Source organism: Solanum dulcamara, chromosome 6 (genome assembly GCF_947179165.1).
Source record: "Solanum dulcamara chromosome 6, daSolDulc1.2, whole genome shotgun sequence".
Taxonomy (NCBI): domain Eukaryota; kingdom Viridiplantae; phylum Streptophyta; class Magnoliopsida; order Solanales; family Solanaceae; genus Solanum; species Solanum dulcamara.
This window is the reverse complement of record NC_077242.1, coordinates 14,418,201-14,436,587: the sequence shown is the minus strand read 5'-3', so window position 1 is coordinate 14,436,587 and position 18,387 is coordinate 14,418,201. Positions and strand designations below refer to the sequence as shown.

General features: G+C 31.8%; 1 protein-coding gene across 1 annotated transcript; it reads left to right on the top strand.

The window, feature by feature from the left end:
• Window positions 1-8,065: 8,065 nt before the first annotated feature.
• Window positions 8,066-16,206, top strand: LOC129892245 (uncharacterized). Its single transcript, XM_055967807.1, has 8 exons — window positions 8,066-8,363; window positions 9,344-9,781; window positions 9,882-10,056; window positions 10,933-11,230; window positions 12,992-13,064; window positions 14,207-14,297; window positions 15,327-15,406; window positions 15,576-16,206. Exons 1-8 carry the CDS (start codon window positions 8,256-8,258, stop codon window positions 15,888-15,890), a joined length of 1,578 nt encoding a protein of 525 aa, XP_055823782.1. The 5' UTR covers window positions 8,066-8,255; the 3' UTR covers window positions 15,891-16,206.
• Window positions 16,207-18,387: the final 2,181 nt, after the last annotated feature.

Sequence of the window (18,387 nt, the reverse complement as noted above, 5' to 3'; positions counted from 1 at the left end):
TTTGACTAACTTTGGAAAAATTACTTGTAAGTAGTAAAGATAAATATATTTATTTGAGAAATAAATCAACTTGAAATATTTGAGATAATTTATCAAGAAAATATACTCTATTAAATGACTAAGTAAATGAATTTTAAATATGTTTAAAGAGAAGTAATATATCCAATGTATTTTAACTAAATTAAAGGCAATTAATACTTTTATTAAATAAGAAAAATCACTTGAGCTATTTAGGGAAAAATCAATTTAGAGAAAGATATTTTAAACTCAATTGATTTGAAAGAACATCAACTTAAAAACCTTTAACATAATTTGGAAGAAAATTATATTTGTTGAAATGTCTAAGTAAAAGAAAATACTTAAATGAAATCGTTTTAAAAGAATAAATCAACTGAAAAAATGGCTTCTCTTTTAAGGGAGTTCAATTAAGTTAAACCAAACTAAATCAACTTCTACACAAGTATAAATAAACGTAAATAAATAAATAAATTATTACAATCCGAATTAAATATAAATGAATAAAGTATGAAAATTTGGCCTAACACTTAGTTTCTGCACGTCTGGACTAAGTTATTGGGCCACTTGCGTTTTGGGCCTTAGGGACAATTCTACTGTATATCGCGGATGTATATACACTGTATATCAGCATTTACAACACTATTTTTATGTATATCGAACTGTATATACACCGTATACAGTCTATTTTTAGCTCCAACAACCTATAAATCAGCATCCCTTTCCATTTTTTTTGAAGAGGATGACTCGAAAAAGGGTATTTGGGTCTCCGTGCTCAATATCGAAATGTAAATAATGGAGAAAGTCGATATTGGGCTCGGACGATGGTTCATACAATAAACAAAAAAGATAACATTAGTAAATGAATAGAGAGAAAGCAATTGAGATATGATTCTTATTAATTGAATAAAGGATACTTAAACATCTCATTTTAAGTGCAATCACTAGGATCTAAAGAAAATCAATATGAAACTTGCATCTAAGGACGAGATACCTCATTAATTTTAATTAATCATGTGTTGTACTTAGAGACCAATTCATGCATAACATTTACTAATACAAAATATGAGCTACTGTATATTAACAAACAAACACATAAACTTCACAATAAATAAATAGGGACAACACAACTCATGATTCAACTTGATACGGTGAGTACTTGAGGCATAAGAATGAAATATCAAAACACACATATGTATATGTGCATAACACATATAAACATAATAAAATAACATAGTGACTAACAACATGCATGTATCTAAAAAAAAAGAAAAAAAAGGAACATAAAAATATATTCGAGTAAATAAAGGGCATGGAATTAACATATACATTATACTAACTCAAATCTCAAAGCAAAATTTAAATCAATTAAGCCATGAAAGTTCTAATTAACAAGTAACTTAAGCATATATTTGTTATCTAAATAATGATAAAAGAAGAAATTAAAAACGTAAAAATCTATATCGTCAAAGAAAACTACTTGGAAAAAAAAATGAATGAAACTAAGAGTTTTCACATATTTGATAAAAAAATATCACTACACTTCAAGCAAGACAAGAAATTTCTGTCATTAATCTAATTAATCCTAACACATGCTTACAAAAAAAACAATATTACAAATCGACTACTTAGAAGACATGAAATAATTATTCATTAAATAAAATAAAGTCGAAAAAAGATTTTTACCTATTTTCTGGCAATGACTGAGACGACGAATTTGAAGGCGATGAACTCCTTGAACCCACCAAGAAATGAGCGAAAGAACTAAAAGGTATTTATTCCCTTGAAAATACATTTGAAAAATTTTACAAATTCATGAAATATTCATAAAGAGATCAAAATACACCAAACTCTTCTTCACAATCAAATACTTCAACAAGATCAACAAATCCTTTTATAAAGATTAAGTTCAAATCATCTTAGCTAGTTTGAGAAATACGCCACTAACGGCCCTTGAATCACGATGGATATCAAATTCAAATCATCCTAGTTCGAGAAATAAGTCATTAACGGCTATCGAATCAAGGAGAAAGCTTAGGAGAGAAGAGTCAAGGGAACATTGCCTTCACTATTTATTAAATAAAATATTTTTGTTTCTTTATGTTTTTTGTAATTGAAATTTATTTTCATCACTTTAAATTTTACTGCAATCTGTCGCGTTCCCGACCCGCCGTGACTGGCACCCACACTAACCCTCCATTGGAAGAACCATTTTCAACAACCCAATAACAATAATCGCGAAGTACAAATAAGTTTAAAGATGCAAAACATGTGTAAATCAAGAATAAATGCTGAGTTCCCATAAACTCAGAAACCATCTATTTATCAACCCAAAATATGCGAAAATAAATACATCCTAAGAACTGAAAGTCATCGTACCAAAACTCTAAAATAAACCAGTCTAGAAAGGGAAATATAAGTCCCAAAAGAAATCATTAATGAAAATAACGATTGTTTGAACATTTAAGTCCTGGATGAAGGACTAAGACGAATGAGAAAGTCCATGACAGCATGACAGAATAGCTCATCCTTGGACTTGAACAAGATTTACTACTCCTCTAGGCGAGGTCTTTCCGCAACCGACTGAATATGCCCTGTACTCAACAAAAGGCAGAGCAAGTGTAGCATCTGTACACAAAAACAACGGTGTAATGGTAGGATCACGTGGTTAGCCAGTAAGCAGATCATATACAAGTAAACCCAACATGACAAGCACACATATACAGAATAAATTAACCAATCTCATCTCCAACAATATTTAACAAGATCACAGTTCTATAACTTCAACATGTTATAACTTCACACAGGGTCCTCTCATGGGACCTACAAACACTCAACTTTGTGTCAGAATGTGACACCCGATCCAAATATGCAAACAACCACAATCACATTCAATATTCAACATTTTATCACTAAAAATAGGTTCATCACACAACAGGTCAGCAAGTGATCATTTCACATATAATCTAGCATGTTTCCTTATTTATATACGCAAATACATATCATGAAGCAATTTAACAAGTATATGAAATACATATGGGAAACAAAATCATCACCTACCTCGAATTCGAGCTTTAACAACCTTAAAGTGCAAGAGCTTTCCCTTTCCGGGTTCTTTCTGCTAGTTCTTGGTTTAAAACAAGTCACATATACATATGGATCAATAAAATAGCCTAATTCACAAGAATTATAACTAAATTCTTACCCAAGGACAAAACCCATGACCCTAACCCCACCCTACGGCTGTTTCCCACAATTAATTTCAGTTCAAACCCTCCCCCAATGATTACCAACCATAGTTTCTAGGTTCTAGGAATCAAAGGATGAATTTATGGAGTAAAATTCTTACTTTAATAGTGGAAATCCGTGGAAAATGGATAAAAATCGCCCTAGATCGCCTCCTGTCGTTCTAGAAATTGTTTTTGTAGAAAAAGACCGTTTCTAGGGTTTTTTTCCACTTAAGTCGCGACTGTCTCGCTTGGCGGCCCCGCTGTGGAGGGATATGCTAAAACAGTGAGCTCGGAGTTTGAGCTTTAAGCCCCCATTTCACAACACATCCCTTCCCAAGGACGTATTAAATATACCCTTTCACATCAAATTCAATTTCGGGAGTTTGACTCGCTCGGATGCAATTCCGTAAAGCCGTAAATGATTTGTATCGCCTTGGCTATCAACTAATCCAAATAAATCAAAGATTCGATCTCCCACCATTCACATGATCACCCTAAACCTCACCTGACTCAGAATTCGTCCAAGTCTAGCCTAGGCTAATTTTTTTTCGAAGTTACTACCCAAAATTTTTTGGCTCGAAATCCTTCCCCATTGGCCTATTCCTAATGACGGGGTCAAGTCGTTACACAAATAGATTGATACACCCAATGGGACCAAATTTGTCTTTACTCTTACACAAATAGATTGATACACCCAATGGGACCAAATTTGTCTTTACTCTCTTCTCTCACAAATCAAAATTAAATATGCAGATTGAAGCCACAAAATCGCAAAGATGAAAGAATGAGTACTTCAAGCCACGTCTTTGAGCTTCATTAAGTCTAAATTTCGACAAGTCATGAAGTAGACTTTTTTGTATAATTAATAATTAACTATGATCACGTCATAACTTTTGTGTAGCAACATATATCATATGCTAATCGTTTTGTCTATGCAATTGGGTTGAATAATTTTATTTTGGTTCATAAAGTTTTTTTTTTAATTTTTTTTTTAGCGTAGAGTACATCTTAATCAAAGACCAATAAAAGAAAAATTGCCAGAAAATATGCTTCATGTCCCCAAAGCCCGGTCGGCTGGTCGGCTATTCGGCCTGTCATCTGTGTAGAGGAAAACTAACTCAAAACAATAACGTGTTAAAAATTTGTCATTTTAGAAATTTTTTTATTTTACTTAATAAATGTGAAAATAAATTTAATATCAAAGAATGAATAATGATAATATAGTCAAATTACTTTTTAATTAATAGCATTTTCTCGTGCGTATAAACATGATCGTATCGACAATATGACCGCTAAAGCAATCTCTTGAGGGCTCTAATTTTTTTTGGGGCTGCTAATTTTTTCTAAAGATATATTAAAAAACTTATGTATTGATAAATTTGAAAAAATATATTGGATAGAAAATTTAATAACTCTTTACCTTATTTAATATAGGATAATTGAGAAATGAAATAATATTTAGTTAATTGTAGCTTCCTTTTTACATGGCTACCTATTTTATTATCTTATTTATATTCTGATGATTATCATGAATTCATATTATTATTTTTATATTTGTCTTTTTTATTCTCCTTTCACTATTTTTATTTTCTCATTATTGAATATTCTAAAGTCTCTCAAACGGCAAAACCTTTTACATTATGCAAAGTCTATTGTTGTATGTTTTATAAAAAGATCAATTTATTTTTCGGTGTCTTCTTCAAATTTTAAGTACTGCAATAAATCAATAATATTTTAATATGGCTATATCAACTTATCAAATTTAGCAAATGATATTTTGATATCATTATATAAAACTTTTCAAATGTTTGAGTCAAATTTTATTATTCTAACTTTATATTATATTTTTTCATTGAAAATTTATATTGTTTACCTTCTAACTTCATAAGGTCCGCGTACATTCTATCATATCTAGACCTCATTTGTAGGATTACATTGAATATGTTATAGTTATTCAATTTATATATATCGATTAAAAAAAAAAATTCTCTAAAATTTCTAGCTTTAGGCCCCGAAATTTGTTGAGATAATCCTACGTACAAAATGAAAATATGATAAGTAAAATTGACTAATTTGGAGCAAGTCTTTGTAGGTTTTTTTTTAAAAAAAATTGTTGTTTATCTTGTTTTCTTAAATAATAAAAATGATCATTTATCTTCCAAGGTCATTTAATTTCAATTTCCGCCCCCCCCCCCCCCCCCGGTCACTTTTAACAGTAATTATATATATATATATATATATATATATATATATATATATATATATATATAGAGAGAGAGAGAGAGAGAGAGAGAGAGAGAGAGAAATATATACTGTCATGCCAATTATAATGAATCTTAACTAAAAATAAAAAGTAAAACTCCTGAATAAGGCTTAACATATTGATACATCTGAATTTGACACCATTTATTCAATTACTCTTAAATTATTTTTGTCGTGATTAATTCCTGAATATAAAAATATAAAATATTTTGTTTTAAGAAAATTAATGTCCCCTAGACCAAAAAACTATATTCACGCGAGAACATATGTGTCTCACCTTCTTGGACTGAGATCATTGAAAGACGTTATTAAATTATTGACTCTAGAAAATATAGAATAAAAAGTAATATAAATATATATCGAATAAATGATACAAAGTTTAAGTTAGATATTACATCAAAAAAATATAACTAATACGAATTGGATAAAAAGATTTAGTTATACGTACAAGTATTTATATTGATTTAAATGAATATGTAATAAAAGCACTGTTATCACTAAATCTCATTAGTTAATTGATAAATTTCACTACTTAATGTGTATTCTCACATTAATTTATCACTTGACTAAATGAGTAATAATATGATTTGATGTAATAAGTTGGAGTAATATAATTTGATGTAATAAATACAAAGTGCTGATAAGCACCGCACCACTTCATTGTAGTGTAAAGATGTATTTTCATTTAATTACTCTTCCCTCTGTTTTAATTTATCTATTTGATTTTCATTTAACATGAATTTTAAAAAGTAATTAAATTTTTTAAATTTTATAATTTTAAATTAAAAATATATAGAATGTATCTTTTAATTTTATGGTAATAAAAAATCATGTAAAAATTAAAATTAAATAATGATTAAAAGGAAAAGACATTTTTTAGAAACGATCAAAAATAAATTTTAGTTTAGAAACGGTAAACTTAAATTAGTTAGAGAGAGAAATTTATAAATTTTCCACCTAGTATTTAATATTTATTCATATTTGAAATTCAAAAATCTACACACACACACACACACACACACATATATATATATATATATATATATATATATAAAAGAATGGACAGCTTAAAAGATATTATCCACCAAATATTCATTTAATTTCATTCAGGGTTGGATAGAGTATTTTTATAGTTGAATATGTTAATAACTTTTATTTAGATTCTGTATTTATATTATATATAAATATTTAGTTGTGTATCTCAGAATTTAGATGAATTATAAGTCGGAAAAAAAATTATCACTCATAAACATTAAATTTTAATTCTGTCTCTAATTAAATTTATTTATAACATCATGTGGAGAAGGTAGTTGGCACTTGGCATGTAAATCAATTATTCATTATTAGACCATTTTAATCCTAAAATAAGCAAATAATTAGGTTAATGCAACTAATCATGAATTCATGCCTTTTGGCTGCTTTGCAAGTTAACTATTTTTTTTTTTTGTGTACATGCTTTGCATATGGACCAATAAATATGTCATTGTCGAAAAGTAATATTCTCTTCTTCTCAAAATATTTGTTGCATTTTTTATTTATATTATTCTTACAAAAAATATTAACTAAAAGGCGTGTTTGATTATTTTATCTTTATTTATGTCTTGAAATATAATTTTTATTTTGAATATTTATTTTATTTGTATGTCATAATTGAGATATTTTTAGTCTTTAAAAATAATTATTACTAAGCATAAAATGAGAAAAAAATAATTTATTTTATTTTAAAATTATAAAATAATAAATATTTTAAAATAACTTTTTTTAATATGAATGATAAATAATTTGAGACAGAAGACCCAGGTGGAGTGCATGGGTTATTATTACATTATTTACACCAATGAACTAAAGAAGGATTCTTAAATTTGAAGTAAAGTAAATTGTAAAAAATAAATTTTCAATTAGCAGGTTTACCCCTGCCAGTGCATGTGATAATAGTAATTATGAGAAGATAACTTTTGATATTTAAGTCGAAACTTTTGAGATTACATCAATGCAACATTAATATAAGTTGTCATGCCACCAAAAAGTTAGAAAAAATAAATGAAATACAATATCTTCTGCATTTTCACTTGCAAACAAAAGGAAATACATAACAAAATAAATTAATTATACATTAAGAAAAAACAATTACCTCCCTTTCTAAAATTGTAAAAAATAAAATTTTACTTTTACTAAACTTTTCTCTATATTCTTTATTTATCCCCCCCCCCCCCAAAGCACCTCCCACTAATTAAAAAACAATTAAAAAATAATCATGGATTTGCAAAAGTGGGTGGCAGCTAATTCTAGTCAAAAACAGTCAAACAAAAAAGTAGATACTAATAAAGTAACAAAAGAGAAAATATAATAACATGACAAATATTAGAATTTTAAAACAAAAATTCAACAAATAATACTAAGAAGGAATCTTGAACTCAGCTGGCAAAACCAAATAACGTTGGCGGGTAATAATACAATCGCAACAAAAAAAAACAATTTATTTTTAGTTGTTGAAAAGGTAAAAAAAGAAAATGCTTTGGATGGTTTTTTGGTGATGAACCGATACATATTTAGTATATTAAAAACCAAAAAGGATTGTTTTTTTTATTCATTTTCTTTTCTTGTTTTCATCATTGCTGTCTTAAAGATATTAATCAAAAATCCACTAGTTTATTTATCTCAGAAATTCGAAAATTGTTTTACTTGTCTTTTGATAAGAAGGCAGTAAATGGAATTTAATTTTAGAAATCAGCAAATCCCAATGATTTTATGATCTGGGGTGGTGGGGTTCTTCTCCTAGTACTGGAAATGGAGGATTCTGTTCAAGAAATGCATCAAACACAGCCTGAATTTGATTCTTCTGCTCATGCTAATACAGTAAGTCTCCCTCTTCTTTTTTTTTTTGGGTGGTTAGTGTGTTTGTGTACAGAAAGTTGCTAAAGAAATGATTTTTATTCTTTTTCTTATGTTGGGTTTTCTTGAATTTGTTCTTTGGTGATTGGTGAAGGAAAGATGTGAAATTTCTTGAAGTGGTGGAAGATGGAATGTGAAAGATTTGATTTTTATCCTTTTTTATACCCTTTTTGATAAGTGAGTTTGAATGAATTAGTTGGTTTGAGATGTTTATGGAAAACCTTTACTTAGTTTGGAGCTTCAATGGGTTCTTTTTGAGAGGATTCATATAGCCCATCCTAACTTGTTTGGGATTGAGGCATAGTTGGTGGTGTTGTTCTTTTTCTTCTTTTTATGTAGTAGAAAGAAAAAGAAAGAGTCTCATTTTGCTAAAGAAATGATTTTATTCTTTTCCTTTTGTGGGGTTTTCTTGAATTTAATGTTATTTGGTGATTGGTGAAGGAAACTCTTGAAGTTGTGGAAGATGGAATGTGAAAGATTTGTTTTTTCTTATTTTATTCTTTTTTGATAAGTGAGTTTGAATGAATTAGTTGGTTTGAGATATTTATGCAATTACTTTAGTTAGTTTGAAGCTTCAATGGGTTCTTTTTGAATTTGTTTGTTAGTGAGGATTCATATAGCCGACCCCTTTGGGATTGAGGCATAGTTGGTGTTGTTGGTTGTTCTTTTTATGAAGAAGTAGAAAGAAAAAGAAAAGAGTCTCATTTTTCTAACCTCTATTAGGATTTGTGTTAGACTCATTATTCAGTTTTAGCATATTTGATCTGCATGCCGTGTTTGGAATTTCCATTGTTCCTCACAAGTAAAGGTTCTAGACAAAGTTACAACTTTTTGCTTACAAATGAATTGTCATTAGATAACTAACACAATGTTTGTCAACTCATTATGATCTAAGCTGATTAGTTCTTGCTTTTGTGGTCTGAAATTTACATGTATGGAAAAAGAATGGAGAGAGAGAGGAAGCTACTTTAGTGCGGCAGCAGTCAACAAGACGGCCAAATCTCTCATCTCTGCAAATACCTACAAGATCTTTGGAAAATGCATTATATAGCTTTACAAGAATAGATATTCCAAGTCCTAACTCTGCCAGATCAGGGTTGCCCCCTAGGCCCCACTCCGCCAAGTTCATGTCATCTATGAAGAATCTGATTCCACAGAAAAGCACTAGGGCAAAAAATGTTACACACGTTGGCGAAAAGACAGTTCTCATTTTCCCAGACATGCCACTTTCAGATAAGCCTTCAACTTCAAGGTCATTTTCTCTCAATAAAGTTTTGTTCTCTTCAACAACAAAATCAATCCGCTCTTTACCAGAGACACCAATGGGAACTGTGGCAAAGCCTGCAGAGGACAATTGTTTGGATGGTCTTTCAGAGTTAATTGTATGTCATATGTTCTAATATTTACTAATTTGGATGCACTGTTTTCATGTGTACTCTTTCTTACTTTTTCTGTTTGTACTATTGATTTATTTACTGACAGAAACCTGAAGCTCAACAGCATATGAAGCGTTCATTTTCAGTGCCTATACATGTTAAAAGCGGAAGCTTAAGGAGGACAGATTCTAATGGCGGTCTCATCCGTGTAATTTCCAAAGTTGTTCGCACAACCACGGATTCTGATGCCGCAGCAGACATACCACAAGAAACAGAAAATGGTATGCCAAATTTTCGTGCATCCTGAATCTTATATCTACTCGTGAATAAGTTAGTTGCCACTTGTGGGCTGTGGCAAGTTATACTTAGACATTCTTTTATGGCTATAACTATTTTTCTTTGCTTCATTTTTTACATCCCTATTTATATCGACATTCTTTCTACTTTTGGTACATTTCAAACTGTTTGACAATAATCCAAAAGTATTAAAGTAAAGGTGTGTATAACATCTCAAAGATTATTCCTTGAATCTTGAGGTATTAAATATATCATGGCATTCCTATAAGAAAGTGTTGTTACTAAATATAAAAGGTGGAATTCTTTTCGAAACAGACTAAAATGTAAATTGGTAGAGGGAGTATTATTCTATACAACTTCCAAGAATTCAAATTCGATTGACTAAAATATATGATTTGATGTTTTTCCATTGCCACTGATATAGTGCGTACATCAAACTAACATTTTGGACTCGTGTCTAGTCGAGGCAGTATGATCTGTAGATCTTAATTTCAGCTAAAATACCAGGTCATTGACCCAACAAGCTTTTGATAGATGTTCTATCACAACTTTAAATTAGTAAGGAATAGCATTGGCTGTGTATAATGGGAAGTATACATTTAAGAGGATGAATAATGGCGAATGTGCTTAATTATGGAAATTATTAATTTCTATTTGGTCATGTTCATTTTCTTTGGCTCCTGGTAGTAGATAGAATCTTTGAACGTATTAGAACTGTTTGATACTCCATATAGGTAAATAATTAAGAGTAAAGGGACATGACCCCTGCTGTCTCCTCTCCTTGTTCCAGTACTTTCTGTGGCATCTTAGCTGATTGTCTCTAGATGAGTATAATGGCTTTTCTCCTTTGCTATCTACAGTGACAGATAATACTGGTGAAGATATTCCCGAGGAAGAAGCTGTTTGCAGAATTTGTTTTGTTGAACTTGGTGAAGAAAGTGAAACATTTAAAATGGAATGCAGCTGCAAAGGAGAGCTTGCACTCGCTCACAAGGCGTGCACCTTAAAGTGGTTTAGTATTAAAGGTAACAAGATCTGTGATGTTTGTAAGCAGGAAGTACGAAACCTCCCTGTAACATTATTGAAAATTCAAAATCCTCCAACTGCTGCCAGAAGGTCCCAGACTGTAACACAGCAGAGAGAAGTGCCTCGCTACAGGCAAGTCCAGCTGATAAAGTTTTGTGGCTTTCTTTACTTTCACTTGAATTTTATGTGAATCTTAGACTAAAAAGATGTCAGATAAATATAGCTGATAAATACTTTGTGATTCTAGGCAGATTCTTTCTATTGCAAAATTTAGCTTCATGCATTTAGATTTTATATGCCTTTGCAATTCATTCAATAGTGGACATGACATAAAAATTTGGAAGCTTTTGATTCTTTACATGATGCACTGTAAAACACGAGTCACTTGGAAATTTCAGTCCTAAAAACCTTTTCAATTACTGAACTTATGAACCTTTAACTATGTCCTGAGGAACATTACTAGTTCCGTTCACAAGTATGTAACATGTTTCTGATTAGGATTATTAAGCTCCCGTTTGGCTAAAGATTTTGAAGTTGAAATTTGAGTTTTTGAAGTTGTTTTGGACATGTATTTTACTTGGAATTTTTATGAAGTTTTGTGAGTGGAAGTCCCCATAAACTGGTCTGAGCCAATTTTTGGGAACTTGGAAAGATTTGAAGAACAAATTTTCCAAATTTGATCAAATTGGATGGCCAAATAGATATTTGAAAGGAATTTGACCTCCTGTGCCTGTGAAATTCTCGTTGTCGAGGTAAGTGAATCAACAAATGCAGCAAGCAAATAGAAAGCCCCCGCCTGTTTGAGCCGGAAATCGTACCGGCTGTTTGAATCGCGTATATAAATTTTCAAAATCTACTCCCAAAATCTATGGCCAAATGCTAAGCTTAAAATTTGGATGCTTTTGATTCTCTACAAGATGATCATGAGAACTCTTAAGTCCTAAAAATCTTTTAAGACCTTTAACTCATGAATGCCTTGGATCTTGACAAACATAACTAGGTTTCTTAACAAGTGTAGGACAAATTTTAGGATGAGATTAAACTAATTAGTTTCGATATATCCTTGTGCATAAAATGCTTGAAGATGGGGCGGGGGGAGGCAAGGAAAAGTTTTACCTTTTTACATGTTTGCTTTAGCCAACAGAGAGAAAAGTGCACACTGCAAATAGTTTTATATGGTGGGAATCTCCTGCAATGCTAGCACCATATGCTAAAGAAGCTTGGGCAGAGCCGTATGAAGCTAAAGTCTCAAGTAGAGTTCTTTGAACCTAATAGAGTCATTACTAGTTGGACCAAAAGAAAAAATTCAGGCAATTGTGTGATAACGTTTTCTTTTTCTCAATCATTCCTCCTTCAGACAAGAACCAGCTGCTTGACTTCGGAGAGAGATATAGACCATGGGTCTTATCCTTCTATGGGTCCATGTTAGGTTCCGTCTTCGGATGATGAGGGAATTTCAAATTGATAGGCGGTCACCCCACGCTAGTAAGGATAGATTAAGGATTGAGGAAGGAGATCTAATCAATTCAAGTGAGATTTAACATATTGAAGAAAGATTTAGACTATTGTGCTTTGGATAGTCTAGACATCTCTTCCGTTCTGTTCTTTTTTTCTTTTCCGCTGCATAAAGAGTGTACTGGCATCTTTTATAGCTTGGCATTAAACCCTCTAATTTCTGAAGATTATACATATAAATTCACAAACTAAACTTGACCTGCACTTCAGTGTTTGTTTGGTGCCCTGACAGTATTTATGCCATGATCATTGGTGTCAATCGTTCTCATTTATTTGGTGGTACTTTTAACCAGGTTGTTCTTAATGTTGATGAGTGTCACATGGAAATTTGTTTGTCACACTTATTTGGGTATTGCTTTTTTCTTTTGCTGTCAACAGAGTCTGGCAAGACGTACCTATCCTTGTCATGGTCAGCATGCTTGCATATTTTTGCTTTCTGGAGCAGCTTCTGGTAATTCCCTTTTGTTTCTTCATTATTATATCTCTTCCTAAGTGAGTTAAAATGCTGTGATGATCTAAGTAATTTTCTACTCTTTTTGCAATGTTTGTTTTTGTACTTAGTTTATAGGTTTTGTGCAACTTTTGTCCATCTTTTAGGTATGCAAGGTTTAATTATTCCATCTTTTATCCTGCATAAAACAATACATACATTGACTCACAACTTATACTCCCTCCATCCCATTTTATGTGGCATCGTTTCACTTGGCACGGTGATTAAGAAAAAAAGGAACACTTTTGAAACTTGTTGTCTAAAACAATCCTTGTGTGGTTGTAAATCATTTCATCAAGTGTAAAAGAGGAATTTTAAAGTAAAATTGTTTCTAATTATAGTAAGGTGACATTTTTTTGGGACGGACTAAAAAAGAAAGGGTGCCACATAAAATGGGACAGAGGGAGTACATGATTTAGTTATGTGGGATTGTAAAATGACAGCCAAACAATGTACTTGGTGTGCTTAATTTTATACTAAGCAACTAAAATGCGACCAAACATGATATTTACCATGTTAATTTTAATATACATGAATAATTCCTTCCTAACCAGCAACCAAACAATGCCTTAGGACTTTATGTGATGACAATAAATGCATAAACCCTATTAACTATGCTCCAAAAGTGCACATTTCACAGAAGTACATCAAAAGACACACGACTCATATAACGTTGGTTACTCAATGCAATTTTGGCTTTATTTATTCACTGCTTGGTTCCCCTGTCATAACCATCATGATATTCATATTCGGCATTCATGTCATTCATTTTTTTAAGTGGAGTATAGAACTACATGTTGCAGTTACAGCCTGAACTTCGTGAAAGCGTAGACAGAACAGTAGCTATGTTTTTATCATGTGGGGGGGTAAATCAATGCTCCACGTTACTGCAATACTTATCATTATTCGGTATGTCCTTAAAAATGACTGGGTAGTGAGTCTCGTTATGTCAAAGCTTGGAGCGATGTTTAAAATTGTCGATAGACAGTACTCCTATTAAAGCGACAGCCATTTCTTTGATCATATTTCACTTTGCATTCACATTGTGTTTGATGTAGAATATTGTATTTATTAATTTCTTTTCTTGTATTGTATTGTGACAGGTGGCTGACTTAGGCGCTCGTGCTCTTGCCATCTCTTTACCTTTCTCTTGTGTTTTAGGCCTCCTTTCTTCTATGATAGCTTCTACTATGGGTATGAATGTTTTTTCTCCTCTTTTCTTTTCTTATCAGATGTCATTTCTGAAATGATTCCGACCTAAAACTTCTACTTCCTGGTTATTCTCTGTCAATGATGAGGTTAGCGCATAAAAACATAGGAGAAGAATGCACATTCAACACAATAATTCTCCCTTTGCATTTAACCGAATGCCTCAAATAGATTGTGGCTAGAGAGACAAAGGAGGTTGTTGGTCCAGTGAATGCATGTTATGTTGTCTCTTTAGATTTCAAAATAGCTATGAACTGTAAAATTACTGTATATGCAATTTAAAAATTGTATTCCCACCGTCTCAATTTGTTTGTCTTACTTTTCTTTTTAGTCCTTTTGAAAAAGAACGTCTCTTCCCTTTTTTCCACGTGACATGTTTAAGACCACAAGATTAAAGGACATTTTGGTACATTCTACATATCTTTAATTTAAGACTACAAGATTCAAAAATCTTCTTTATTTTCTTAAACTCGTGTCAAATCAAAACCAGACAAACAAATTGAAACGGAGGGAGTATTAAGTATATGCAATTTCACCATTTCCTAACTTGAAGTTAACTCAGTATATCATAGGATTTACATGACTGCTAAGTAGCCACTTATAGTGGAATTTTGATCTTTAGTATACATGGTTAACGTGTTTGGATAAATAGTTCCGTGCCATTAGCCAAGAACATACTTGTCTTTATTTATTCATTGTTTGATTCCTCTCTCGTAACCAAAAGCCTATTTGGACAAACTGCTTATCATGCTGTAATACATACCTCATCAGTAGCCATGGGTAAAGTGAAATTGGCATGGCAGAAGGGAAATGAATGGCTCAGTCTTGTAGAAACTCAACATGTTTTTATTCTTAGCTTATTCCTTACATAATGTTGATTTTTCTGTTGTTGACGTATTTTTGTTGTTAGCTCATTCCTTCACATTTTCTACACACTCCTTCGATATCTTTTTTCCTTGGAGGTATGATTCTTTTTAAATAAGAATTATAATTACATTCTTTGGCCATTTGCAGTCAGCAAGAGTTACATATGGGCTTATGCTTCATTTCAGTTTGCAATTGTTATCCTGTTCGCCCATATATTCTATGCGGTGGTAAGAATCTTTCATTCTTTCATTTCTTATTTTTCCACAGCTTCCTTTAGTCTTATATATGTTGGAAGAGAGGAGGGGGGTTCCATGTTTAGAATGCGGGGGAAGGCTATTGGTGTTTTCACCTGCAAAAATAACCGATACATAAAGATTTACATAAGCTAATGTGCAGCTTAATGTTAGTGCACTCCTGTCGGTGCTGCTTTCCTCCTTCACTGGGTTCGGTATTGCAATTAGTACCAATTCTCTCCTCATAGAGTATTTGAGGTGGAGAGCAAGCAGACGCCTTCGATCATCCCCTGCACAGACAACCCCACACAGTACTCTGCCTGTTCAAAGATATTTTAGCTACATCGACAACCCCTCAGGACAACAACATCACCGCGACCACCGCCCCCATAATAATCAGCAGCAACAACCATTGCATCCTGTAGTTGGACAATCAGAAAATCCGGGGCTGCCAGAGATCAGGATCCAGACCGCATAACTCAGAGTTGTAATAGTTTGTATTATGAGGAATTCCTCATCTTGTGCTACTTTTAGCAGTACCATGAAAATTCATCTGGTACTAAGCTGCACAAGGAATAGGCAACGTATAATATATGCCAATTAAAGGTGGGGGGGAAAATGCAGAAATGAGATTAGCATAGGAAAGCTTGTAGAGCATTTTATCATTATTTGGAAGCATGTAACTTTGAATACTTCTGCTTCTTTTATGAAATACAAAAAAAGGTTTATGCTTTAATAATCGAGTTTGTTTTGGATTTCCTTCTTGATCAATAACAACGGTAGCATTGTCATTATATCGTATTATCATCCCATTGTCACGTTTGAGTTCTTTACAAGTTCGCACTACTACAACTCTGACTACCTCTATTCTTTCTAGGGGTATATTTGGTACTGTCTTTTGATTGAATTATTATCTTGACTAGTAAATCTAGAGAATAATCTTCAGTTTAATTTATTATGCTGTCAGCTCCAGCATACCCTAATTGTCCCATATGTTTTGAGTATTAGTTCAAAATAGTCTCTTAAGTACGCACTGAATAGTTTTGATTCATTAAGTTTGCGAAAAGTCTACACTTTTAATCTTTATCAAATATTTAACAATTTATATTTGTTGGATTTGATGAAAGAGTTGAAAAAAATATTTAATTATGAACACCAAGAAAGTCTCATCAAATCTTAAAAAGCCCAACACAAAAAACTGTACTACGTATTTTTAAAAATAGTACAAATTACACCTAAAAAAATTTATATACTCTAGAAATAAATTTAAAATAGTGGCACTATAAAAAAAAAATTAAAAAATTGTACCTCTAATTATGTTAACTTTTTACGAACTTAAAAAATCAAAATTGTTCAGTCCATAATTAAAGGACCATTTTAAAACTTATTCTCAAATATAAGGCACCCCTTTTTGTCATTTTTCTCACGAAGGGATGGTAGACTTTAATCACAATTCACAATTATGAGTGGTACAGTATAAATTTTTCACTAAAAAATAAAAAGAGAGATAAGAAGAGAAGGCCTTTGTCCTATCAGATTTTTCCTCTTCCCAGAATGAAGAATTTTATATTAAAAATGTTTTTCTTTATTTATATTTTTGCTTATTGCTCTCAATATTAAGAACCAAAACTTGTTGAAACGAGCTAAACAACACAGATGAGGAAAGCAACATCTTCAAGGGTTCTTTAGTCCACAAACTTAGTTATGTAAATTATAAAAAAATGGATTGGTATGCAATTAATAATACTATTTGGACCGTTGTATAACAATGTTATGATATGCTCAATTATCTCCCAACTTATCTATGTTAGACACTTTAACTAGGCTTTTTGTACAAATACTTTTATTACGGATAGATCGACTAATCACTATTGATTGCCCACACAACTAGGTTAGGTAGGTGAGGAAATGATCAATAGTGTTGTATGCGACAAAGTTTTGTTCCTGAAATATAGCGATCAAGAAAGAAAAAATAGCAAGCAAACAATAATATTTATATTTGAATATGTGCAAAGGTTACAATCTTTATGAAATCTTAAATAAAAAAGATGTAATCCCCTGATTCTCCTCTTCGTGATTGTCAATTCAAGAGGCTTACTTTGTTCTTGATTTTATGGAATACTTGCGGCTCAACAATGTAGAAGACTTGCAGATTACCACTGAAGAGCAAGGATTCTCTATGTATTTCTGTGTGTCCTTCTTTTCTTCTGAAGACCCTTTATATAGGCATGAGCTAGGGTTTTAGGGGTATTTTGATCTTCAAATAATTTAGAAGACCTTGGACTTGAAGAGCATGAGTTGAGCTCGTCTTGTCCACTTAATGGACTGGCCCAAATGTAATTTGGACTTTATTTAAGTCATATAATTTTAACTTAAATATTAATTCGACTTTATTAACCAATAATTTAATTTGGTCAACGAATCATGAATTTAAAATTTAATTCAAGTTTAATATGAATTTATTAATAAAACTTCACTGTCTACAAATGCCCCCTGCTTTGAGGCTTGTTGGGGTGCTCGACTTGTCGAACCCGTAAAGACAACACTTGAAGTATTTGTGAAGTAAATTTTTTCCTTCACGTAATTTATCTTACATGAAACATATGAACATCATAAGAAATGACTATGTCTCTATGTTAAGGTTATCCAAATCGACACATGCTGGAGTTTTTTTGACGTCATTCTCTAATTTGTGAGAGATTACTTGACTTTCGGTCATGATCAGTTACCAACTCATTTTCGATATGAAGTGTTTCCAGCTCATGAAGCCTGATCGCATGATATTTCTTGATAGTTTAATGATTATATTCGGATCATCAACTACAAAATGGCTTCCAATTCTATGAGTAAGAATTGTGTCTACAAGCTTGATCTACTGATACGAAGCTTGTAATTTTGGTGCAAATTTAAGGCATTTAACGCCCTTATGATAGGTTCTCCTCCAATTTTGCTTGATCGATTGAACAAAATGTAAG